At 43.7% G+C, this 27500-nt stretch overlaps 1 protein-coding gene across 1 annotated transcript in view; it reads left to right on the top strand.

Moving 5' to 3' along the window:
* Nucleotides 1–27500, top strand: part of runx3 (RUNX family transcription factor 3) — a 68827-nt gene that overhangs the window by 4601 nt on the left and 36726 nt on the right. Inside the window, 3 exon segments of the mRNA XM_080414635.1 lie at nt 22199–22464; nt 23753–23909; nt 26404–26508. Of these exon segments, the coding sequence (XP_080270761.1) occupies nt 22199–22464; nt 23753–23909; nt 26404–26508 (528 nt within the window).

Raw genomic sequence — 27500 nt, forward strand, 5'->3', positions numbered from 1 at the left:
TTTAGTTAGTAACAGGATTCTTTAGTAAACAGAAAATAAATATTCAAGTCAGGATAATAATTTGATCCCACCAGGAGAGAGCACTCCACAAAGATAATTTATCAGCTTCAATTTAATTGTGTGTTCCAGTTCCAGTTGCTATAAAATTGATATCCCAAACTGAATATGTATTTTGAGATGGAGAGACATGGAGATCCCTCTTGCTGAACACACACTATATAGCAATGACTTATATCTGAATATAGAGCTTTTTAACACTTATTTTAACCCCAAAAAAGATCACTTACACCCCCTATTTAATAATGTTAGCAACATTCTGCGGCCGTATGTGTCAGTCAGTCAGTTAATGCGGTGTGATGTGACATTTCTCACAATTCTCATGTATTCTCAGGATAAAAAGGAGGGCATTTCCCAATCAAAATGTATTCTACTTTGGTGCTGTGTCACTCAGCACACACAAAAATCCCAGCAGAAAACCCCACAAAAATGCCGTTCAGATGCAACAGGGAAACAAATCCACTATAAAGATATTTCTGCTTTTGTGTACACTACACAGCCCAAACCCAGCTATTGTATCTGATCCCTCTCATTCAAACCTAATCAGGCACCTGTGTATATATACATGATAAACATGCAACACACAAAGAGAGAGAGAGAGAGAGAGAGAGAGAGAGAGAGAGAGAGAGAGAGAGAGAGAGAGAGAGAGAGAGAGAGAGAGAGAGAGAGACACACACACAAACACACGCACGCACACACTCACAGACACGCAAACGGAGCAGACAAGCTGTCACTTTCACGGCACCACACTAAGAAAATATGCTGTATGAGAAACGGTTAAGAGGCCCTGATGGTTAGCATGGCTGTGAGTGGGTAAATTTATGAGAGACAGAGAGCGAGACAGACAGAGAGAGAGAGAGAGAGACAGACAGAGAGAGAGAGACAGAGAGAGAGAGAGAATGAGAGAGAGGGGTGTGAGAGATGGTTGGAGATCTTCCCTCCACAAGGTGCTAATCTGATACAGCTCCACCGTGCTCCTATACTCTTCCCAGATAATAACCACAATGAGGTTACACCTGCTCGCTCTCACTCACACACAACGGCCCCGTTATTTAGCCAGATAGACAGTGGCGGAAAAAGTACTCAAATTCTATACTTAAGTAAAAGTATCAATACTGCAATATAGGAATACTCTGTTACAAGTAAAAGTGCAGAATTCAAAATGTACTTGGGTAAAAGTACAAAAGTATTGGCATCAAAATGTACTTAAAGTACCAAAAGTAAAAGTACTAAAATGTTTGAAAATAGCAGATCTACAAGCTCACAACGCGTCGCGATGCGACGCGTTGTGAGCTTGTAGATCGGCTATTTTCAAATAGCCTATGTATAAAATAGGGCTAAAGTGGTTAATGTATGTTTCATAATATCATAATTTATATCTGGAAAGTAACTAGTAACTAAAGTTTTCAAATAATTGTAGTGGAGTAGAAGTACAATATTTGCCTCTGAGATGTAGTGGAGTAGAAGTAAAAGTATTGGAAATTGGAAATACTCCAGTAAAGTAAAAAATACCTAAAAATGTTACTTAAGTACACTACTTGAGTAAATGTACTTAGTTACTTTCCACCACTGCAGATGTCTCACAGGAGCCCTCTGAGACACGCCACCAACAGTATAGGCTACCGTGAAAGACTAGTGCCCGATGTATGCTTCGTCGCACTACGGTGCCGGCAATAACCAACCGACAAGCTCACGCCGCATTGCTTCCACGGCGCGCTGTGAGCTTGTAGGTCGGCTATTTTCAGCGTGCGACCCTGTCGTACGATCAAGTACAAATCGGGGCTTTAAACCGGCAGACCATGCTCCCCGTGAAGCAAAACTGTATAACTTTTATTGGGTTTTCCGAACCTGACGTTTTGGCAGGCGAGGGGTGTTTGCATCAGGTGGGGCTCTGTGCTGCATCTAGTTTATATAGCAGCTGTGATTGGACCCGGGGCAGCGGGTCATATCCTTGGCCCAGCCTCCGTTGCCACATTTCTCTGAACTTGGAAGGGAGGCCTGGTTCCCAGCAGGCTGTTTTATACTAGGGGTCCATTTTAGAGCGATACGCTGTCGGCAGCCAGCTCCCTTTGTGGCGGAGAAAAGGGCCCTGGGTTTATTAGGGTGGGAATGGTTTTATATGTTTGGCTTGTTGCGCTGTATGAATGGAAGTGATGGTTTTGTGTGTGAGAAATGCGCCCATGCCGACACCACAGTAGTAAGCGAGGTTATTCTGGTCGAGGCTGGGAGGTGGTCTGGTTTGTTCGACAACTCTGGGGAAGGAAAAACCTCGCCGAGACACATGCACCCAGAGAGAGGAAGGCATCTTGAATAAGAATTGTTATTATTATTCTCCCACAGGAGCGATGAAAACGCACAATGCATGTAACCTCACACACGGGGCCGGTGTCTCCCCAGCCAGGGGTCCATCCTTGGCCCACTCCTTTTTTCTCTCAACACCGTATTATGACATGCCCCGGAATATGGACACTTTCATGAAACTACACTGTAAAAATTCTTGGGTCCATTTGTAAACATGGGAGTTACGTTAACACTGAGAATTTTACTGTGTACAAGAATTTGAAGCACACAACCACTGAGAATATATAAACAGCACTGTACGGTAGCAAAGACACACACACACACAGAAAAAGAGTCTGACAAAACACAGGAGTCATGCGGTGAGGTTTCTTTTCTTCCCTGTCTTAAATTAATAATTGTTGACTGGAACCCGTTCAAAGTGTTAGGTCTCTGAGGCCAAAAACATGGAGATTGGCTGAGTGAGCTCGACTCTGTAACCAGATATTAAGAGTTTCAATATTTGAAAGCGAAGGCAAATAATAAAAAACGCATGACAGCCACCGAGCAGCGAAATTCTGTCTCCAATTTAGCCGGGTATAATATCTATTTATAAAACTCTGGAGGCATATTGGAAGGGAGCGATGTTCTGGACCTGATTAGGGACGTAAACGTTTGGAGGTACTTATTTACCTTTCGGCCCCGTCGTCTGTCAACGCAACTTTGATGGGGGAACACTTTCAGGCGCTGCCATAAAGATGGCCCCCAGGTACAGTATGGAGGGGGCGCCGATTATTGTGGCCGACCAATTCCAAAACCTGCACCCCGCCCCTCAAACCGTTTGGCTCCAACCGCCATCCTCCATGTTTCAATGGTCAAGGTTAAAGTCGCGCTAAGTGTTGTAGTAAATATAATTTTCTGGCGGTCGACAGGCAACCACAGGGACCAGCTTCCTTGCGGCTGGTCTCCGATCTGATAATATGGGTTTACACTGTACAGGTCTCTTTGACTGGAGAAAACAAAAAAAAAAGCCATAAGTAAGTGTTTTGAAATGGTGAACAACTTCTATCAACAAACGTTTCACTGAGAGCAACGTATCATAATATATGTTTCTGTAATTATGTAAGTAAGAACGTAAACTGCATGGGGGTTGTCTGGTAAAGAGTACGTGGTCGCTATCGGATGGAAACCTTGTAAGTCCAAAACAGTTACTTTTCAGGAAGTGGAAGAAAGAAAAAAAAAGAACCACTAGCCAATCTACAAGCTCACAACGCGTCACGATGCATCGCACGTTGTGAGCATGTAGATAGATGGGCTATTTTCACAACTTTAGAGAGACACTGTGTTATACGACAAAATATTAAATAGGGCATTATGACAAAATATCGTCTCTGTCGGGTGGAATGTCCGAAACTGTTACTTTGCAGGATTCAAATTCAAAAACAACAAAAGTAGCAGATTGACAAGCTCAAAATACGTCGCTTTGTGCCGCGTTTCGAGCTTGTGGATCTGCTACTTTTGATGCTTTTGTGCGACGCTGTAGTGTGATCAAGTAGGACGTTAATTTAGGAAAAAGCGCAAAAAGTTTAAATATGGAGATAGGGGGTTTCTGCCCCGACAGCAACGATATGTAAAAAGATGAAATATGGAGATGCAATGTTTCTGAGCGACAGTGATGAAATATGATCTGAGACAGATCCAGTGGGCCAGGCAGACTGGTTCTGATCCAGTGGGCCAGGCAGGCAGGCAGGAAGAACGCTGTGCATTCAGCTCCTTTAGCAGTTCATCCAGAGTTGGTGTGCATGTTAAACCCAGCACTCTGATTGTCCGTGGCAGTTTGTAAGGGGAGTGAACTTGGTGAATGTATGCTAAATACATTACTGCACCACCCTCCGTCCAAACGGAGAAAAAAGGGGCAAATATGTATTGCAGGCTTACATAACAATTACGGAGCGGCAGCACGAAATAATTGGTGTGGCGAGAGACACACGAATGTCCAACTCTGTTGGGATACAATGCAAGTAAATGTCATCGGAATTCATCATGTCTAGACAAGCTATTTTAACTGGGACCCTCTGACGTGGAAAAGTAATCGGAACAGGAACAAAATACATGTAGAGGGGAAAATATGCAGACTTTGAAAATATTTGCGTAATTGGATAATGAGATGGAAATGATCGCAACATAATTTCTGTTTTAGTCCCTAAAAAGTCGTGCGCACACCAGGTCTGCCTCCAATATTCCGATGAGTCATCTCTTGATGTTTAATTAGCTTCTCTTATGAGTTGATGTTTCATTAAAGGACTATGTTGTTATTGATTTAATCTACACCGCTACTATGGGGCTCCTAGTGACCTCATCCCATTTGCTTGGTGGCCAATTGAATTAAGAACTCATTTTCATGATGTTTCAAGTTACTTATTATTTTGTCCCATGGCCAACGCCCTAAAACCACAGATGTCATTTCGGCCCGAACCAGACCAGACCACCGCTTATATTGCAGCTTATTGCACTGGTGAGGGTGGTGCAGTATGAATCAAGGGTTATTGTTTGTTAAATCACATATATTATTAACCAAAATGTATTTAGCGACTGGTGCAGTGCGTCGCTAAATGGTGCATGTTCTGCTCGTAAAGAGAGGATGGTGGTAAAAGAGACACAGAATAGAGTTGTGTTTCATTCAGACAAAGTCGTTTGTGTTCAATGACTCAAAGTTCTAATTAGAGCGAGTCGTCCCTATAACTATGACCTGAATGATAACTCGGAAAGCCGTTAAAGGGGTAGTTCACCCACAAAATGACTCACCGCATGAAGCCTTGAATTCAATGGAGATTGTTTTGTTTTTGTCGCATTCCTGAGTAAATGTTTCAATATTTAATTAAGTGAAGTAAATAAGAGGCCAAGGCAAAACTATATAAAAACTAAAATGGCCTAATTTGATGTAATTATAAAAAACAACTCTCAGTGTGATCACCGGGAGGCCTACTGTTCAGGTTAGAAGCAAATGTTTTAAATATAGTATTTGTATAGCTCCTATTTGCTTCAATTAATTAAATATTGGAATATTGGATCAGGAATTCGACAAAAGCAAAAGAAAATCTCCATGAATTCAAGGCTAAATGTTTTGGGTGAACTACCCCTTTAATGCTGAGATATCATGACCCCTTACTGTGTGGTTATGACAACATCCTGTCTGTTTCACCAATAAGAAGACAGAAGTCTACGTATAATATAAGAACAAACAACTAGGCTGCTGTTGGGTGTTTTACGTCTTTTTCATCCCCGTTTTTGCTTCTGTGATTCTGTCCGTCCGTCCGTCGGTCTGTTCGTCCGTCGGCATAAAACTTTGCACACACACTCCCAGTAGGCCAAGGAAGAACCTCTGTCCCAAATATTTCAAATTGGCCTCCTGGTGGCGCTATAGAAGGCCTAGTTATGGCCTATAACGCTTGAACCGTAGGTCATACAGTAGAAAAAAGAATATATATATTTTTTTCTTCAGATTTCATTCCAATTACCTATGACTGCCTTCCAAATTGTGCGGGCCCTGGGTAGGCAACCCAGCCTGGAGGGGATCTGCACTTTTCCAGTTGTTTTTGTCAGACTTCACACGTCCGTCGCGTCCCCCACCCATAAAACACTTGTTCTTTAAATGGAGAGACACCGGTCTGCTCAGCAGCACATAAAGATCACTCAGACATATGTGGAGATGCCACATGGTCAGAAGATATTATGGGACACGCCAAGTGTTTTATACATGAAATGAAATATAAGTCTCAACCATCACAGGAGGGGGGGAGAGGGGAGGGGGAAGGGGGGGGGGTGAGGGAGAGAGAGAGGGGGGAAGGGGGAGAGAGAGGGCGAGAGGGAGAGACAGAGAAAGAGAGAGAGAGAGAGAAAGAAAGAGAGAAAGAGAGGTAGCGAAGGAGAGAGGGGGAGAGAGAGAGAGAGAGAGGAACTTTTTTTTTTATCACTTTCAACATTTCAACATTATATGCAAAAATGGACAAATATTTAACAAAAACTAAATAAATAATGTGATGGGATGTGTTGTGAGCCAGTAAACGGCAATTTTCTCAATTTGTCACATGTCAAAGTATCTGGGGCTTAAGTGGTTAATGTGTGAAGACTTGGACAGAAAGATTGAAGGTCGGTTCTGTTGTGTCACGCAGCCACTGGGCTGTTTTTCACCAGCAAAGTCATTCCTCCACTCTGACTCCTCTTCACTTCATTATGTGCAGCTTTAATCATGCTCTAAACATCCCTTGCTCATCTGCTTCCCAAAAGCAATAAAGTAAAATCTTAATTATGGTGGACGAAAAGAAATGCAGATAATAACAGGATGCGAGCGGCTGCAGGGCCATGAGACGCTTACTGATTCTCAATTTTACTCTACTTTTCCCAGCACCCCCCCCCTCCTTTACTTGTTTACATACAGTTAATTCATTGTCTTTGGTGCAATAAAACTTATACTATTTATATAATATTTAACAAATATAATTCTAAGACGGGAGAATTGATTTGAAAAGAGAAAGAATAAAAAGTTGAAATAAAGTCATAGTATATTAGATGGGATTTCTAGGCCTTTTCAATAGAGTGTAGCTCATAACGAACGCGACTTCTACTAATTGTAACAGTAATGGTCCACTTAATTAACAGTGTGTTTTCCTGTATTTACTGGATACAGAGTTCAGTAACCATCCAGGTTTTAACTACAAATTTAAATGTAAAATACTTCACTGGCCAGATGTGACGCATTTCAGCATTTTGCTCACATCTCTTTCAGCCTATATGGTATTTACATTTCTCTCCATAGAATGAAATAAAAACAAGCTGTAGTTTATTTGCCTGTACAGTCGGTCCACCCCGAGGTAACCTTAACCCATTAAAACCGGGAGCACATCTGTGTAACAACCAGTATTATTTTATACTTTGGCTATTCAAAAATAGCAGCTATACAAGCTCACAGTGCGGCACGGAGTGCCCCGCAAAGAGCTTGTAGATCTGCAATCTTTTGGGAAAAATCGTGAAAATCACTCAAATCTTTGCTTCTGGGGATTTTACAAATGTCTTCTAAATCCAAACAGTTAAAAAGAAAAAAGCATATGTTGCTATATATCTATCACATCAGTGGTTCTCAAACTTTTTCATGTCAAGGACAACCCAAAATGATATGTATTTGGCCGCAGACCCTGGAGATTTGAGTTCAAACTGTATATATTATATATATTCAAAGATTTGCACAACATTTTTGCACATTTTTCTTTTCAAAATTCTTTTCAGATCTACAAGCTCATAGCAGTTCGGCGCTATGAGCTTGTATATCTGCTATTTTTTAATAGCCAAAGAAAGCTAAAATGACGCAGATTCCCGGATTGCATGGGTTAAGCGTGTCTGTACTTTCTCTTGGGTCAGTCAGCTCACTTCTGTAAATTGTCGAGAGAAAACACCACGACCAGGCAGGGATTCCCCCTTCCCCGCAGGCAGCGCTGAGCAGCAGAAGTGCAGCCCCGGCCCTATCCGTCCATTTCCCAGTCACACTCCCTCTCTCTGTCTGTCTACTGCAAGGTCACCCTGTCTGGCACACATCCACTCCCCTCGCCGCCACCAGAGCCACCAGAGAGCCACTACAAGCACAAACACTCAGGACAGACACGTCACAGAATGTCACAAACATGAGCAGACACACACACGTGTCACAAGGCCAAGCTGACCAACCGACACACACACACTAGGCCAAGCTGACCGACCGATATACAGTATCGGTGTGGTTTGTAGATTGGCTATTTTTTTTCTTATTTTTTTATGTGGCGGCTGGTGGTTAAATAAAAAATCTATTTATTTATTTAATTTGTATGTATCTTGTATGTAAATTTTTATTACATAATTAATAGATCTATATGTCAAATCTTTAACTTTAATCAAATCTACATTTTTCAAACTGAATAGAAACTGTTGCACTTTTTCACAAAATATCGGACATCAACATATCTGACAAACATATCTGACAGCGGTCGGGCTCTAATGCGCACACACACACACACACACGCACATGCACACGCACCCGCACACACACACACACACACACACACACACACACGTGTGCGCGCGTGTGTGCGTACAGCATGCACACAGAAGCCATCTGCCTGGTGCTGAGTCAGAGAGGAGCAGTGTATGTCAACATGATGACTGGGTTGTTTTCTCCCTCTAAATGCTGTGTGACCTCACCAGCGTAATAGCTGGTCAGAGCTGACATATGGTCTCCTGATGCCTCCGTCCACAAGAACCCACAGGGCTGAAGAAACACCCAAGGACTTCATTGACAAACAATGGCGATTACTCTCTAGATTTTTGTCTGAAGCGCTGAGCTGATGTCTCACGCTTAAAAAAAATATTTAGCCAACTGTTTCATACCGCGGTTACACTCGTATCTTGACACTAATGAAAATGTCTAACCGTGCAACTTCACTGGACCACAATATAGCAACAAGTTCCACTTGGCATCTCATCCACTTTGAATCTGAGACAGTGTGCAGCGAAAACCGTTGACAGCGCGCTACGTTGCAGCAGCAAAGACGTAAAAGGCGCTTGTGTTAGCTAGCTGGCTGGCTTAGGCCTGACGAGCAGCTTTTCTCCTTTAATCAGTGTAATGACACGACACACAGAGAGCGAGCCAGTCATTCAGTCGGTGGAGTTTGATTAGTCTAATCACCGGGCAGCCAGACTCCGTCCCACTGATTGGGTTTACAAACGCTCCTTGTCATCGTTGTGTCGTTAGCTCGTCGTTAGCCGCTCCCGCCTTTGACGTGGAGCAGCGACGTGCAGCGCCTAAACACAGCAATCAGGGGATTAGCGTGCAGTTACTGCAAAGCCTCAATGTTACGCCTCAGGCGTTGACTCAACGGTGAGCGGAGCCCTGCCGTACTACGCTAGCTCCACGTGGTCCGGGTGCTAACTGTACACAGGCAGTGCCACTAGTGATTAGCAAAGGAGATGATGAGAGGAAACATTCAGTCACTCCGGACACAGGGGTGGTTTCCACTGACTTCTGGACCCGACAATGATTTGAATGGAGGGACTCCATTGAAAATATGTTTTAGACTTGGATTAGGTTCGCTCGAACGTAGATCTGGGAAGGGAGCCCACAGGCATCAAAGAGAAAGATCGTTGCATGCAACGCGAGTGACTTTGACTTTCTCCAGTCACTGCGCCGTGGCACCGAGACACGCGCTCAGTGACGTGTTGGAGACGATTCATCTTCTTGCGATATAATTTGAACCCAATTGGATTCAGTCGCATGACTGACAGTAATCATTTACGGCACAAAAGAGTGGATTTATGAGGGGTGATTAAACTATTTATTCGTCTAAGCACTCTCCTGAGCTCTTGGGGCCGCGGGGCTGATAGTCGCCACGCCCTCGATGAAAAGCCCTGAGGGCCGACCAAGTAGTTTCCAAGAGCTGTCTCGTGTCTGCAGAGGAAAGCAGCATGGACAGTTAGGGAAAGCAAGCGGTGGGTCAGCGTTTGAATCTGGTTGGATCCTGTGGTGAGTCAGATGGCGCTTGGGAGACTGAACCTCTCTGAAGAGGGAAATAAATGCAAATTCAATATCTGGGAGCCCTTTGAAGTGCCTTTACACTTGAATGAGTGTGACAGAACCTGGGATGACCCCCGGTTTAAAAAGGGAAGAAAAAAAAAGCCCGAGCTTAAATACTGATGAAAGACGTTTAGAGCAGCAGAACACTGAAGACAATAGCTCAAAGTGTGCGGGGGTGTGAGAGCGAGTGTGTGCGTGCATGTGTGACGCGTGTTTGCGCACATGCATGCACGCACTCATGCATGCACGCCTTCGTGTTTTTTAATGTAATTCAGCCATAGGAAAGGGAGAGGATCATCTTGGTCTCAGAGCAGAGTTCACAACAACAACAACAACAACACCACCACCACACTGCACGCATCGCGCCGAAAAGCCACGTATAACTGGCACACCGCCAAGCTTATGAAGAGCTCGCTGACTCGCAATTTGCTGGTTAACATTCATGCCATTCATACGTCGCATACCTCACCATGTTCCTTCATATTTTCTAAGGGAACAGGGACCTATAGTCACAGAAAATAAAAACATGTGCCTTTTGTTGCAGCGAGGAATGAACAACAGCATTCCATGCGCAACCACATCAAAGGCCCCCCTCGCCATGGGGCTGAATGAGGGCAGACTCTCCTGCCTGCTTCTCCCCAACGCAACTGCCACTAATTAACAGAGATCTAAAAACTGACACTCCTCTCCATTCATGCCTCTTCACACAGCAAAATCCTCAGTGCTAATTTAACTCTTAAGAAGAGGGTGCAAATGGAACCAAATGGACCCTTACAGGCTCTTCTGAGTTAAGTGATCACTAGATTTTAATGGGCATGTTCTCGCCCGCCGTCTTCTTTGCTTTGCTCTTTCTTTCTCTTTCTCTTTCTCTCTCTCTCTCTCCCTCCCTAGCATCTTCTATCCATTCTCCACACTGCTTAAATGTGCCGGGTGTCTCTCGGAGCTCACCAGCAGAAGGGGACAGCCACACAAGCAGCACAAAGGGGCATTGTCTGCTGGTGAAAATGTGGTTTACAGGCTCCGCTGTAATGGCTTGGCGGTCGCTGGAAGCCATGCGCGCTTCCTAATATTCGGTTCACATGCGATTTCATTTTGAGAAAACACTGAGTTATGGCGCTTCGCCTTTGTGCGAGAGAGAGAGAGAGAGAGAGAGAGAGAGAGAGAGAGAGAGAGAGAGAGAGAGAGAGAGAGAGAGAGAGAGAGAGAGAGAACGCCTCACAACTTATTTTCGGAGCCGGCAGGCTCGCCCCCCCCTCTTTCTTTCCCTCATTGGGTCTCTGGTGGCGCTACTATATTTGTGTGTGAGATCTCTAAGAGAGAGAGAGAGAGAGAGAGAGAGAGAGAGAGAGAGAGAGAGAGAGAGAGAGAGAGAGAGGAGCAAGGCAGGCAGCGTTTGCCAGTCAAACGTGTTTGGGCTGTCAGACTGAAAGGTTTCCAGCGCCGCAATCTGTCTCCCCTCCTCGTCAGTGGGAGCTGTTTGATCTGACAGAGAGGCACCATTAGAGACACGGGGAAGTTCTACTGCTGGGAGGTTGGATGGCTTCAACAGTCAGAGTAGCAGCCCAGAGAGGAAAAGGTTTGCACACACACAAGTCTGGTTGTAATCTCGGGTGTCTGTCTGTGCTGTGTATCTATAAATGTCTCGGCGCATTACTCGTCCGTGCACTGCAGTAGGTGTGTGTGGTTCCCCCGGTGAGGATTGAAGGGTTAAGAGGCCTAAATGAGGTGACATATCTTGGAGCCGTGTTGGGGGCGGTGACGCCGTGGGTAATGATGTCATAAATGTGTGCCACAGATGAGGCCACAGTGCCAGAGAGACGGGGTTAGGGTTAGGAGAGACTCGAGGCAGCCACTGGTTTGCTGAGGTGTTGAGGTGAACACACATAAGGACGTGGCTTCGTCGACACAACGCCACTGTTGCACTGGAGGTTTGGGGTGGTGATGTGTCGGGGGAATGACCTCATAAACCTGCGCCACAGTCCGACCGAGGAGAGTCGACGGCGGTGGACTTGCGGACGTTGGTTTGATACCCGCGCATCAACTGTTCAGCCACAAACCAGCACGGCAGTCCCATACCTCTGGCTGGTAGCGTGGCTGGTCCACTAAACCAGTCCACTAATCACATGGGACTCTGACAAATGGCTCAGTGACATCTTTACAAGAAATAAACAGGGAATTATTTGAATGAAGACATACTCAGTACAATTCCACGATATAACAAAAAGGCTGTAAGAAGCAGTAAAACTGAACACACAAAGAGAATTGAAAGATTACTGTATGGTTTGTTATTGTGTGTGTGTGTGTGTGTGTGTGTGTGTGTGTGTGTGTGTGTGTGTGTGTGTGTGTGTGTGTGTGTGTGTGTGTGTGTGTGTGTGTGCGTGTGCGTGTGTGTGCGTGTGCGTGTGTGTGTGTGTGTGGCATCTCAGCTCAGGCAGGCCTTTGGCACTGTGCTGCATGGCAGTTAAACTGTCACTGGGAGGAACTATAAATCTGTTGCAGAAGGTGACTGCAGCGTCATGGTGCCACAGGTGTGTGTGTGTGTGTGTGTGTGTGTGTGTGTGTGTGTGTGTGTGTGTGTGTGTGTGTGTGTGTGTGTGTGTGTGTGTGTGTGTGTGTGTGTGTGTGTGTGTGTGTGTGTGTGTGTGACTTGCTGTGCTGTCTACTGTATGTACATCAGCCATCCTTAACCACTTAAACCCTACGTACTTAGTAGACCGGGGTCCCCCAGGGCTCTATACTTGGTCGGCTCATTTTTTACCTCTACACCAAACCCCTTTGTCCTAGAATAGGGTGGTTAAGACAGGTCTACAGCATTTTAGTTGGACACATTTGGCGAAGGCAAGACAGAGTAAGTGAGTCAGGATACTGTGTATGCGTGTGCGTGTGCGTGTGCGTGTGCGTGCGCGTGCGTGCGCGTGCGTGTGTGTGTGCAAGTGTGTGTGCGAGTGTGTGTGTCTGTTGGGGGTGGGGGCGGGGGTGCTGTCACTTTGGCAACGCGACTGCACATATTGCAGCGATTACCACAGCGGAAAAATGTTTTTCTGCAACATGCAATTACTACAGATTACAGATTGCCGTCCTTGCATCAGAAGCTCTCGCCAGAAAAGGAGAAACACTGTGCATTTGTGTTTGGTGTGTGTGTGTGTGTGTGTGTGTGTGTGTGTGTGTGTGTGTGTGTGTGTGTGTGTGTGTGTGTGTGTGTGTGTGTGTGTGTGTGTGTGTGTGTGTGTGCGTGTGTGCGTGTGTGTGTGTGTGTGTGCGTGTGTCTTTACACAAAAAATAGACAGACAGACACGGAGACAAAGAAAGATGAGAAATGATTATAGCTCACACTAAAAACCACAACTGAAAAAAATGGGGGAGTTGATGTATTTATGGGACTCATTTAGATCTAAAAGTTATACTAACCCTTTCAGGGGTAAATAGAGACCCTGCAAAAATAAAACACACAATCTGTCCTTCACTAAAATGGACAAAGAGAATGGAAAATGTTTATAGGCCTTTGTCCATCATCGCATAAGGAGAAACACATTGAAATTAATTGATGCCGTGCCCTGAACTTAGTGTACACAGCACTCAATGCTACTGTATATATAAATATCACTCTTGAACTTCCCTTGGTAGGAAACACACAAAAGAATAAGAAAACGCAAGGAACACAAGGAAAAAATACAACAAGACAAAGAGGCAACCATCAGGTCACACTAAACAATACGGTCCAACCTGCGTGCCCCTCAGCAAGGCAGCGCCTTATTTACACAAACCCACCAGATCAAAACTCAACCCAAGCTGCTCCTATAATAGCACCGTGGCCCTTTTGGTGAGTTTACCATGCAACGCTACTTTTAGTGGCTTCCAAAGAATAAACAGGGCTGGGAACCACATCACAGGGCTGCTGACTGTCAGCGTCGGGTGAGTTGTACCCGACAGATGATGTGAGGGCGGGACGGCCGTGACATCGGGGTTCACGCAGAGTCCCCCATGGTCACGGGTGTGGTGTGTCACCCTGAACTGACACTATACCCCCCCACCACCACCACCATCCCGACACACACACACACACGCGCGCGCACTCATGCACGCACGCACGCACACACACACACACACACACTCACTCACTCACCCTCTCAGCCTCTCAAATACTGATCACAGCAAACCCATCACAGCCGATGAGTGTCTCATTTACAACTTATTTCGGTGACTCTGCAGTCACGCCCGGCCTCGGGGAAAACCTAAGAGCAACATATGGTGTGTGTCGCACCGTCTTTCCCTCCTAGCTCCCGAGAAACCGTCCTCCAAACAGAGTCACCCCTTATCCACCCCTACCCACCCAACAGTGCTCAATATGTTCAACAGATCATCACCAAATGTGCAATAATACCCACGAACCAAAGTGCTATCAACATTTACAACAATTACAAGATCTAATTTCTGAAACTGTAAAGAACCTAGGGTCCAGGGCCCCGTTTGGGAAACACAACATTTTTAAACACAAAATCTGAACTTCGTCGTATTAAAGTTTTTCAAAATCTTTCAAAAATAGCCCAAATAGCAGTTCTACAAGCTCACACAATACGATTGTCTATTTTTTGCTATTCATCGAGACGTTGTGTGCATGCATGTGTGCGGGGTCTCAGTTTTGTCAGATGTAAGAAGTGGGGGAGCTCCAAGGAAAAAAGGTTGGGAACCACTGCTGTAAAGCAAAGTTTCCAGGGTTGGGAGTCAAGAAGGGATCGGGGTTGTGAGAGCACAGGTACCGTGAATATATCCCGGGAGATATCATCTGGGCACCAAGCAGGAATGGGCACCACGCCTACAATTAGCCAATCACACAGCGACACACGCACAACAGACACACCCGCAGACAACTTACGCACACAACCAGGGGGAGATGGAGTATTGTGCATAGCAAAATCCGTCGAGTAATTTCAACCCTTTACTGGTTTTACACTTTCAGAGTTAAATAAATCTGTATTTGACTGTGTACAAAACAAAGGTTGTGTTACTTACAGTAGTTATAACTCTTAATTTCTTAAACTGTTGAAAAGAAGCATACATTACACACACACACACACACACACACACACACACACACACACACACACACACACACACACACACACACACACACACACACACACACACACACACACACACACACACACACACACACACACACACACACACACACACACAGCAGCCCCCTCACCTCAAGGTGGTACCACACAGTAAATTCCTCAGCATTATTTGAACTCTGATTACCTGAAAATACGGTCAACTTATTTTCTCTATCTGTGTCCCACAAGTCACTGTCCACATCTACTCTGATCTCAGGCTAAATTCAACACCAAACAAGGACTATAGAAATTATGTGATCTGTGGAGTGTTTGCTTATTCAGTAACATGTCTACTTTTACAAGACAAGAATTAAGACGCAGATAATAATAATTAGACCAGTCTAGTCACCAATATGCGCCTCAACTGATTCTGGGGTCCATAATAAGACCCCGGGGCCACATTCTGCACCTTTTTATAAAAATGTAAGCAGCATGTTAAAGATCCATGGGTTGAATGTGCTCTTTGTCTCCTCTGGTGACTGCTGTATCTCAGGCCGTCATGCTTACATAGTAATTAGCCGCTGGTTTTGGAAATGTCATAAACTCATTCATCATTTTAAGGGTAATGTATATTCTACATGCCTTCAAAGATCCAGAATTGGAGTCTGACACTGGAGAGTTACTGGATAGACCTATAATATTTGAAAATGGAAAACTTCAGTTTTGAATACGGATCTTGAAATGGGTTTTGCAGGGACTTCAGGGCCCAAAACAAAGTTTGCACACTCAAGTGCTGAGATACCTCAGATATTATCTGCAGTTATAGTAACAGTGAGCTGAAAATAAACAGAACTCCAACCTCGCAACGCGTCACACTGCAACGTGTTGTGAGTTTGTAGATCTGCTATATTTTGGGAGATCTGCTATATCTTCGGTGTGCCACACCGGTGCGCAACAAAGTTAGAATCAAGCCGTACAGCTGATGGGGAAAGCCTCACTCCAAAATGTGAATTTAAGTTATAAAATCTGTTCCATGTGTTCCGTATTTACTTGTCTGAACATCAAAATGGACAACAATGACCACCAATTGCGATGTGCTGACACATTATGTAATCAACATTTGAGAAAACCCGGGCACCGGTGAACCAAAGCCCAAACAATCTGTACCCACTCATTGTTCCCTCAAAGTTTCTCCATATTCTCGTGTATATAAACACTCCGATGCTAGAATATGATTTGGCTTTGAAGGGACTGGCACAAATGGCTTTGGTGACTTACATCATGCTTTGGAAGGCTCATCACAGACACTCTTGTCATATCAAGCAGAAAAAGTCCATTTCATAGCGAGCTACGTTTTCCAAAAAAAAGGAGGGGACGGGTAAACAAGTCCAGCATTCCAACGCTACCGCAGAATTCATCATTCATACATAAAATACCCAGAGCCCCAAAGTAGAGCTAATTTAATCCTAGGAGGAATAAAACTCCATTTCATAGGAGTCGTCCATTCAGAACACTCATATTTCCACTGAGCAGAATCCCCCGGCTGAAATTCGAGGAGACACTTTTCGGAAGGAATGCGTTCGGTGGGTTTTTAGGGCCAAGCTTGCCCTGTAATTTGTGAATGTACAGAAATGAACGGCCCACCGCACGGTCCTCTAAAGATAGAAATCTTTGTCTTATATCATCATTAAACCTCAAAACTTATTTCTAATTGCGTCTATAGCCCCACTTTCCAAATGAATAGCTGCCCATCCCGATGGCAAATATACTGTATGCGTGTCCCAAAAATAGCCGGGGAGTTTACACAGGCTAATAGAGGATCAGATTCAGATCATAATGACAACTATAAAGTATCTCCATGTACAGTATACGTGAGACTGCCCCCCTCCTCTTCAAAGCGACTTTTAAGTGGCTCTGGGAGACAGGCTGGGTGGCATTTAGAACCAGGTATAGTCTTACAGAGCCCAAAGGCTTGCACTGGTTTCTGATCTAATGGGGATAACGCTAATACTATTAACCACTTTCAACCTGGTATCCTTTTGGGCTTATCATCATAGGCGTAAATGGTCAAAAACATGTGAAAATAGCCGATCTACAAGCTTGTCGCTTTCGATGCGTTGTGAGCTTGTAGATCGCCTATTTCATCACCACGACACATGATATGATGAATGATAAAATATAGGGCTTAAGTGGTCAAACAATAATACTATTACACTTTGATTTATTATCAAGCTATGATAATAAATAAATAAAAAACCTAATGGAAGGTAGCCTACTTCACTCTCAATTGCCTCTTTGAGACTCTAGTTTGACAGGAATACTTAACTGGGTTGGTTTTCATTGAGATGTCATTAAAAAAAAACAAGCCCAAGAATTACACCTTAGAAATCAGAAGAATTTCTGCTTATCCTTTAAAGAAGAAGGGGGGTTCGGAGGGGGGGGGGACAATTTATGTTTGTAAAAATGGCACAGGCCTCCTGCCTTGAGGTGGATCTGAGGTTTCACATCCTCATGGAGTTGGGTCTTGGTTTCAGGGCTGAACCCACCCCGGATCATTAAAAATCGTTCAGGGCCACGGCGGGCTCCATCCTCGCTGTCTGTGCGGCTGAAACCGTAGAAACTGCATGTTGAAATCTAGAGGTCTTAATATGTGACAGGCGCCCGGAGCGCACATTACCGCTGTGCTGGCCATGGCCAGTTTGGTTCGTGTTGTGGTCACATATTAATAATGAACCAGAACAACTGAAATATTACCGGGCACACTGTCATTGTCTCCGTCGAGCCCTTTGACTCAAAATAGCGACCATTCATTGATTGGTGAGCTTTTTTTGAACAGGTCTTTCAAACACGAGGCCTGTTTTTAATGCTCTGTCGTTCATTCTTCAAGCTAACGCGTCGCATAAATTACGTTTTTTAAAGACTGTGCCTCCACTTCTTTGTGAAACTAATAGCCATGCATTTAAACGTTCTTCTGCTATAGCCTATATATATATATATATATATATATATTTTTTTAGCACAAATAGGCATAGCATTTTTAGTCTTTATCTGCGAGTCTGAGACTGTCTCATCAGAAATTCTATGACTATGATATAGGCTTGTATTCGATAGACATCTAGACGTCTTATAAATTAAGGCCACAGCGCTACTTTTGTTTCTCCATTCGCCACCATGCATTGAGGTCATATTGGTGAGGAAGGATATTTGCAAATTGCGGCGCGGTCTCGATATCCCACAAACAGAATTGACAGACAGCTTCGATCATTGTGAAATAACGCTCAACCTTTCAGACATTGCAGAATTATCTATAGACTATAGTAACCTACACACCCCCCCTCCTCCCTCCCCCATTACCTAATTATGATTTCTCCATTTTCACTTCTCTAAACGTCTCCCTGTCGCAGTGGGTGTAGATACTAGATAGGAATCTTCCTCCATCTCTGTCTGTCCACACTGTGTTTTTGGCTGCAGTGACTCCTCTGACGCTGTGACTCACATCAGTGATAATAAAGAAAATTAAGGGAAAATCTAAAGCCACACTCCGATAACGCCTCACACACCCTTAATTGCACTTTGTGCGCAGACCTCGCAAGTAAACAACTTAAAATGCACGCACGCACGACACGTGCGCGCGCGCGCAGACACACACACACACACACACACACACACACACACACACACACACACACACACACACACACACACACACACGTGCATCTATATCAAATATCCTATAGAAGTAGGCTACATCATGTGTGTGTGCGTGCATGCTTGCATGCTAAATATTATTTGGGCCTACACATGCACACACATAAACAAATCTAATTTGACATAGATTAGGTCTATGAATTATGTTATAAATAGATAATAAAGATATGTTATATAGATAAAGATGAGCAGAACATGTTTTTAAATGGTAGCCCATAAAGAGTATTATTTAATGCTTCTCTTTTGTTTATATATGCCTATTAGATGTAGATTGACATTCGCGCCCATTAGGTCGTATTTCATATTCTGACAAACTGTTTAGATTTTTGTTTTATATCATTATATCATTATTACCATCATGCATTTAAGTCACTAACATCCAATTAAATCAAACCGATTACCCTATAAACCAAGACCCTCATGTATTGTAAATATGTTATATTGTTAAGTGATAAACCCTTTAAAATGTATTACTAGTGGAAAAAAGGGGGGAGAAGAAAGACCCAAGGTAGGCAATATGTGAATATGGCCTATAGTGCCTTAATAAAATGATAATTCAGCGAATGAAATTCAGTTTCATACCTCACAGGTGTTTCAACCGTCAGCGATCAAACGAAAAAAAAAATCTCAGTAGATTTCAGATTGATTTCACGGCAAGAATTAAACATATTTTTTAGATCCTCGCTATAATCGCCAAGGTTTATGTAAAATCGGCCACGGGGCCCAGCTCTCAAATGCAACAACGCCAATATGACTCTGAAAGGCTTAATTCGTTTAAGTTTATTTGGCTGGGCAATAATATTTCCTATTCAAAATTACATTACAGCAGAAATAAATGTTTCATTTTGTCTGCAGGCAAACGTCTGCCTCATTCTACCAGTGATGAGAGCTATATTGAAAAGACAAATGCGCCAACTAGTGTCTGAAAGAAGTATTGCACCCTGGCATTGCAGGGTGTGCCTGATGTGTTTTGTGAGTCTCATGTACAGTAACCTCACTATCCTGGGTTTATAATTAACACAGCCTGGGGTTATTTGGCACAACCTTATTTTGTTGTGTCGTCGATTTATGAACTCAAATGATTAATTTGCTTACTTTGATTTTCCACTGTAATTAAATAAAAGAGATATTGATCAATCTTAGACTGGCTATATGCAAATACCCTGGCCAGAAAAACAAAATAGGCTTATGTATTATACGAGGCAACAACTAATATTAGCTTAATACACATCCCAGAGGAGCAATAAACATTATAAGTGCAACTTGAAAATCCTAAATCTAGGCTATAGCCTAACATAAATCTAAAAGGTTAAATAGGCTGCTACTGTGCAAACCAATGTGAAAAGAGACACGACCGGAGGTTATATAGGCTCAAATTAATTGACATGTAACCCCAAAATGGATCTAAAGAAATAACAATTGCTCCCAATATTGTTAAAGTCATCAAAGAGTTCAAAGCAAGAGACATTTATTTTTAGATCAGAAAAAAAGAAATAAAGTATACTGTTTTTATTGTAGCCTAAATTATTTTATTTTATTTAAGATAGTGTTTGTTTCCTTATGCATATAGGCTTGGCTTAATGTGAATACATGTGGTCTCCAGTCTTGGTGCCCTTTGATTAATAGAATACACGTGATTAAATTTAGCTGCAAGACATGGTCTTATCACGGCATGATGTTTTTTACATTTAATTTTTCACAAGCACGAACCTTCTAATCAGCACTGCTGCTTATTCCAACAAATAGTGACGTAGGCTATACGTGTTTACATCTTTTGTCATCTTTCCTAAATAAAACTCGTGGCTTTTTGGAGAGATGCAGAGAAAAGCAGAGATATAGATAGCCTGTATCAGTGGTTCTCAAAGTGGAGTCCGGGGACCCCCAGGGGGGGTCCTTGAGGGGGTTCCAGGGGGTCCCCAGCCAAATTAATAGTTAGGAACCAAATTGACCCGTATGTGTCTGTAACTGAGAGCATATACAAATGGAACCAAATGGTCCCGTTGAGTTACATTAACACTGATGGTGTAGATTGGGACCCCCAAGAAATTAAAATGGTTGAGTCCCTGGCATATCTTTTCAAATGGGGGTCCGTGGGCTAATACTATGTGTGAATTTGCGGGTCCTTGACGCGGAAAAAGTTTGACAACCACTGGCCTATATCATGCATGCTGTATCAATAATAATTCACGTCGTGTGACAGTAGAATGAAACGGTGAAGAAAGGAGCGCTTTCACTTGGCTTCTCCAAGGCAGAGTGTGATTGGTCTAATGAAAGCCCAGCCCAGCCGCTTCATTGGTCCAGATCATCGCCACACTCCCGACCACTAAACACTAAAATGACTTGGGTAAATAATATCACTGCACTCTTCATTCCCGCACCACCGTTCAGCTCGTCCGCTCGCTTCTCCTGCGCCTCTATAACGTGTGCAAGGGATCAAACTTTTTAAAAGGAACATAAACCTTTAGAGAAGTACTGTATAGTCGTCATTACGCGTGTGTACAAGCGCTATAGCGTCTGGATTTCTCCATTTGCTTCTGAAGTTTCGACGAGGATCAAGTTGCAAGACATAAACTTTTTTGATACACGAAAAGAAGAAGATTTATGAACTTCTGCAACTTTCAAGTTGTGTTTTAGATTGATATCCAGGCGGCTTCGATCCTCCGGCGGGGTTGAGATTAAACCGAGTCGCTGACTTTTTTTTTTATTTGACGTTTCCACAGTGCGCACGGCGGAGTTCGTGGCGCGACCCGGAGAGCACCGCGCGTCTGTCTGTGTAGACGCGGAGCGTGGGTTGTCCGTTGTCCCAGAACTGGATTATATACCTTGATCGCTGTGTCACCAGTTGCTGTGGCCACTGACTGGCTTGATACATAATATTATTTACCAAACTTGATGTTGGAGTGAAAGACTCCCCACAGACAGTCCACGTGTCGACGCACACTGCATGTATAGCCCGTGTATATACATACTGTTGTTGTTCTAGTGTGTAACGTGTGTGTATGAGGGACATTTCAACCAAGTGCACGGCAGAGATAAAAAGCGCATGCACGGTGAGGGACTTTTGAGAAGCTGCGGTTTCCAGGTTCTGCTGTAGAGTTGGTGGCGAGAAACGGAAAGCAACTCAATGTTTCTCATGCCGACACATCCTGTGCAGTTGATAGGCCTAGAGAACTCAGTGATCAGGGGTTATCGTTCGTGATAGATAGATAGCTATAGAAAAGAGACACCAACTAATCACTCTTTTACTGGGGGACGCGCGCGTTTCTCATCCCCCTGCACTCATCCACTGGACTTTTAACTCAAACCGTCCGCATCTTTGGCAAGCGAGGAAAGACACTTTTTTTATTCTCTCCTCCAAAGGAGGAAAGATACTTTTTTTTAATTCTCTCCTCCTAAATAAACCCCCAAAAAGAGCCCCTACTCCTGGCTTCTGCTATATAGAACAGAACCCCGGCGACGCAGCGACATTGACCCCAAGCTGTTGTGATGCATATTCCCGTAGACCCGACCACCACCAGACGGTTCACGCCGCCTTCCACGTCGTTCCCCTGCAGTAAGATCGGAGGAGACATCATCGGCAACGGGACCATGCAGGCCACCGGCCCGGGGGGCCCGCTCAGGTCATCGTCGCGACCGGACGCCAGGAACGTGGTGGACGTGCTGGCGGACCACGCCGGCGAGCTGGTCCGCACCGACAGCCCCAACTTCCTCTGCTCCGTCCTGCCGTCGCACTGGAGGTGCAACAAGACGCTCCCGGTGGCGTTCAAGGTAAGGTGCCTTTCTGTCTGATTCATATATAATAGGTCTACTGGTCATTTATCTCAGAGTGTGTACAAATGTTGACTCTTAAAGGTTACATTTATACACACTCTCGGAGATGAATTAAAACGGAGGATTTTATGGTGTAGTAGGCTGTAATCAATATTTTTTACATGTTTTAATAATGGAAAATGTAGGCTACTGCATATGAATTAGAAAGAAAGGCACCTTACCTTGAACGCCACCGGGAGCGTCTTGTTGACTGTATAGGCCATGCATGGGAAAGTATATTCATCATACTGTATCTGACTGCAATAAAAGATGAGTCAATTTGTGCATGGAAGCAAATTGTATAAAGTGTTATGCTACTATTTTATTTTTTGATTTTTTGATTTTGTGTAAATTCTGCCTTTTGCTACTAATTTATTACACCATTAAAACAAGTAGGCCTATAAATGCTTTTCTGGACTGCAATATGGATATTAAGCATGGCACTAATAATTCAAGACTATCCTACACAGGTCTAGTAGCTATTATTTCCATAAATTAAATAATATTAAATATCAACATTGTGACAGTTCTGTGTATAATATACACAGAACTGTCACAATGTTGATATTTAATATTATTTAGACTTTACCTATATTATAGGTAAAGTCTAAATCTATGTGTCAGAAAACCATATAGCCTAAATCACGGATCATATCCGGCGTTATCACATGGAAAATAAATGACAATGGTCTAACAAAAAAAGACACCGTTTTCGGGCAGACATAAAATATTAAAACCTAATATGAGGTTAAATTGCACACATTTAAATGATGTGTTACAACTGTCCTTCTTTTATAGAAATAGCACAGCAACACAGTAGTGGAACAGGCCATTACATTGTTTATTGTTTGGTTGTTTAGGCCTTACTGTGTTGTAAAATAATCAAGATAGAGAACATTCCTGCTTATTATTGGATTCTGTGTTGTGTTAAAGCTCAATTATTGATTGATTGACTGAATACTGTATTAGATAGAAATGCAAACAGCACGAGTACAGGCAGACACTTGGTCTAAAAGGATTTACACACAAAAAAAAGTCCTGGTGGACTTGTTTCCATTGAGGTCCTATATATTCAATTCATCAACGCCGTTGTCAGCTTGGCGATCGGTTGTTCTCGGCAAGAAGAACAAGTGACACTGCCGTAAATTAGCTAAGACATTATTTTTTCCTACCACCGGATGCGGTGTGTAGCCTATTTGGTTTGGTTTAGTGAGGTTTCTTATAACCGCCTCGTCGCTTGTCGCAGGTCGTGGCGCTGGGTGACGTCCCCGACGGGACGCTGGTGACAGTGATGGCCGGGAACGACGAGAACTACTCGGCGGAGCTGAGGAACGCCTCGGCCGTGATGAAGAACCAGGTGGCCCGCTTCAATGACCTGCGCTTCGTGGGCCGCAGCGGCCGAGGTGAGAGGATGATGATGTAGCGGCCAGTGGTTCTCAACCTGTGGGTCGGGACCCCCAGGGCCAGGGGGGTCCCCACATGATTTTTTTTTTTTGGGGGGGGGGGGGGTCCCCAGATGACAGTGAAGTAACAATTTAAAATTGTAATACCAAAACAAACCAAAAAAATGAAAAAAGACGATTACTGCATCAAAAATAATCAACAAACTATACTATAAAAACTGGTCAACATTGACCTAATTGTCAAATAATTTAAGAAAGAGGCAAAAAAAATAGCCGATCTACAAGCTCGGGAAAAAATGTGAAAATTGCCGATCTACAAACTCACAAGGTGTTGTGAGCTTGTAGATCGGCTATTTTCACAATATTTCTGTGGAACCGAGTCAAACTAAATGTAATGCCTCAACTCCTACAATCCAAGTGCTTGTCAAGTTGTCAGGGTGGGGGGTCCCCAGTTCAAATATGATTATTTTGGGGGGTCACGGCCTGAAAAGGTTGAGAACCACAACCATTGTAGCCTATTAGGCCTATACCTGAACCACCTGAACCACCTGCATGGGCCTGCCATGCAGCACTGCGTCACACTCAACACACGCGCAAAACCCACTATAATTTTCCTAATCCATGTGAATACAAATAATTATCCGGGGCTGTGAGCAATATGGATGAAAAAAAAAAACACACGTTGCAATTCATCTCCCCGGGCCAATTTGCAAAGCAAGTCCGCCTCCGCCAGTTAGAGTAGGCTAGGCCTACATTACGCAGTGTTTAATTGGACCTATAATTATAACATAGATACACGTATAATTGTATCCATAAAAAAAAAAGAAGAAGGTGAAATATCAATTAGAGCTGCACCTTTTAGACCAATATGCTGTGGTTAAAGGAGTAGTTCACCCCCCCAAAAAATACTGATTTGAAGTCTTGAATTCATGGAGATGTTTTAGTTGTTGTCGCATTCCTGAGCCAATAATTTGATGTCTCCGGTAGGAGACTGAATAGTCTCCTACAGACCGACGATGACCCGGTCGTCAAATTATTGGCTCAGGAATGAGTCAAAAACTTTTTAAAAATCCATGAATTTAAGGCTTCATGGGGTGTGTAATTGATAGAAAATAAGTCATGTTTTTGGGTGAACTACTCCTTTAATGCGCACTGTCTCGTGCAGGTCTGTTCGGCGCAGCTAAACAACGTGGTTTATTTGCGGGAAATGTTTTGTACAAAATATCTGGGCAAATAAACAGAAATGTTCGGTCTACATGTCAGCCATTGACACTTTTCAAAGCGTGCCTGTTATTTTAGCCCACCTTTTAAAACCAGCAGTGGCATTTGTGACATTCCTCCTCCTCCTCCTCTCTGCTTCCAGCGCCCTGCTGGCTCCTTGCCGACGCGCGCAGCATATTTCCTTAAATGTTACACTTTAACCCATTAAGACCTGAGGCCGATTCTACAAATGTCTATACATATTCAAAGATTTGCACACATTTTCACGATTTTTCAAAAATAGCAGATCTACAAGCTCATGAGCTTGAATATCTGCTATTTTTGAATAGCCAATTTTACAAATGTCTTCTAAATCCTAAAAGTTTTTTAGAAAAAAATGTTGCTATATATCAGTGGTTCTCAAACCTTTTCATGTCAAGGACCCCCAAAATGATATGTGTTTGGCCATCTCAAAATATTTTGTTCCAGGGAGGGACCCCCAAGAAGCAAAGATTTGAGTTACAAATGTTCGCCTTAAAAAAAATATATATATATTCAAAGATTTGCACACATTTTCCCAATGTTTCAAAAATAGCAGATCTACAAGCTCGTATATGAGCTTATATATCTGCTATTTTCGAATAGCCAAAGAAATGCTTTCCCGGTCTTAATGGGTTAAATAGTTGCAGACTGATGAATGGAAAACACTCTCGTCTCCGAATTAAAAAGTACCTTTCATTTCTGTAGTCAATTACCCCACCCCGGGATTCTGTTCCCTCACAGTCTCTCTCACTTTTTTCTCTTTTTTTCTTTTTTTAAACAAGAGATGCCTTTTTTTTTTATGAAAGCGCCGCTTCATAGCTGGGGACGAAAAAACGGACCGTGGCAAAGATCTCTAGGATCACTTCTAGAACTGGTCTTTCAAGCAGATGGGAGCTCCAGGAAACTCGTGCAAGATCCAGACTTGTTGAACAATAAACCGCCGCTGTAAGCCCCTTCGGACAATCTGGAATACATTCCCTCAATAATTTAAATCATACCCGCAGTCAGACCATCAAAGGGGTGGTCCCTCGCTTTTAATTCACATGCTTAAAAGGGACCAAACCAAAACCCGTGATAATTTAAGTTGCACAAGCAGAGTATTGTTACAAACAAAGCATGTTTAAAAAAAGCTGCACTTTGACAATAAATTCTAAAAGCCTATGATTTGAAATAACAAACACATTTCTAATGATATGGGGGCAAAGCAAAGCACTCTCTCATTTCTGACCCTGATTTCTTGTGTCCTCTGCAGGGAAGAGTTTCACACTAACCATCACAGTGTTCACCGGACCTCCTCAAGTGGCCACATACCACCGTGCCATTAAAGTCACCGTTGATGGGCCACGGGAACCACGCAGTGAGTACACGCTTCTATTCCCCGAGTACACAGCCAAAGGCATAGGCCCACACACACACACACACACACACACACACACACACACACACACACACACACACACACACACACACACACACACACACACACACACACACACACACACACACACACACACACACACACACACACACACACACACAGCAGCACACATCCTACTGGTCAAGTCGAGATGTAGTGTAGCTACACTTGTTATTAGAAAAGGTTATAAGTTTGCTCTGAGCGCTTCCGAGCGAAACACAGTTAAGAGAGTATAGCTATTCTTGGTCGGGAGAAAAAAGGTGTCATTAGTATGCCCTTAAAACAACCATTATGAGTCATATGCAGATGATAGAAAATATAGCACCGTGTGAGAATTAGCGTGCGACTGTATGCAACGCACGCATGTAGCCACTACCAGTGGCGAGCTTATGGTTGATCAGCAGTAGAGGTTGACTAGCAATTACACTAATGGACAATCAGTCATGCGCAAGTGTTTGTCTTGTGCGTATGCATGTAGTGTGTGTGTGTGTGTGTGTGTGTGTGTGTGTGTGTGTGTGTGTGTGTGTGTGTGTGTGTGTGTGTGTGTGTGCGTGCGTGTGCGTGTGCGTGTGTGTGTGTGTGTGTAACAGGGAGAGGCCCTGAGGAAGCTGTAAAGCGTTTTAAGGCATAACCCTGAGACCGCTAAGAGAAGCTGCATGGTGTGTCTCCAAGCCGCAGATGGCTCAGTTCAGTGACCTCACCCACATGGGTCTGGTCGGAGGGTCCTACCTGCCCGACCACATAAGTGGCTCGTTGACTTAACACAGGGCAGGCCCCCCGACTGCTGTTAGCCCTGGCAGAGACGCCCGGTGTGCTAAAGCTGTTAGCACCACCGTTTAGCCACAGCTACATACTAATGTGGTTTAAGGTCTGATGGTGTGAGAGATGGAGCAGAGTAGGGTTACTCAGTCTAGTCACTTGGTGAAGGTGCT

This window comes from Gymnoscopelus braueri (assembly GCF_963280865.1).
Source record: "Gymnoscopelus braueri genome assembly, chromosome: 19".
NCBI classification, from domain to species: domain Eukaryota; kingdom Metazoa; phylum Chordata; class Actinopteri; order Myctophiformes; family Myctophidae; genus Gymnoscopelus; species Gymnoscopelus braueri.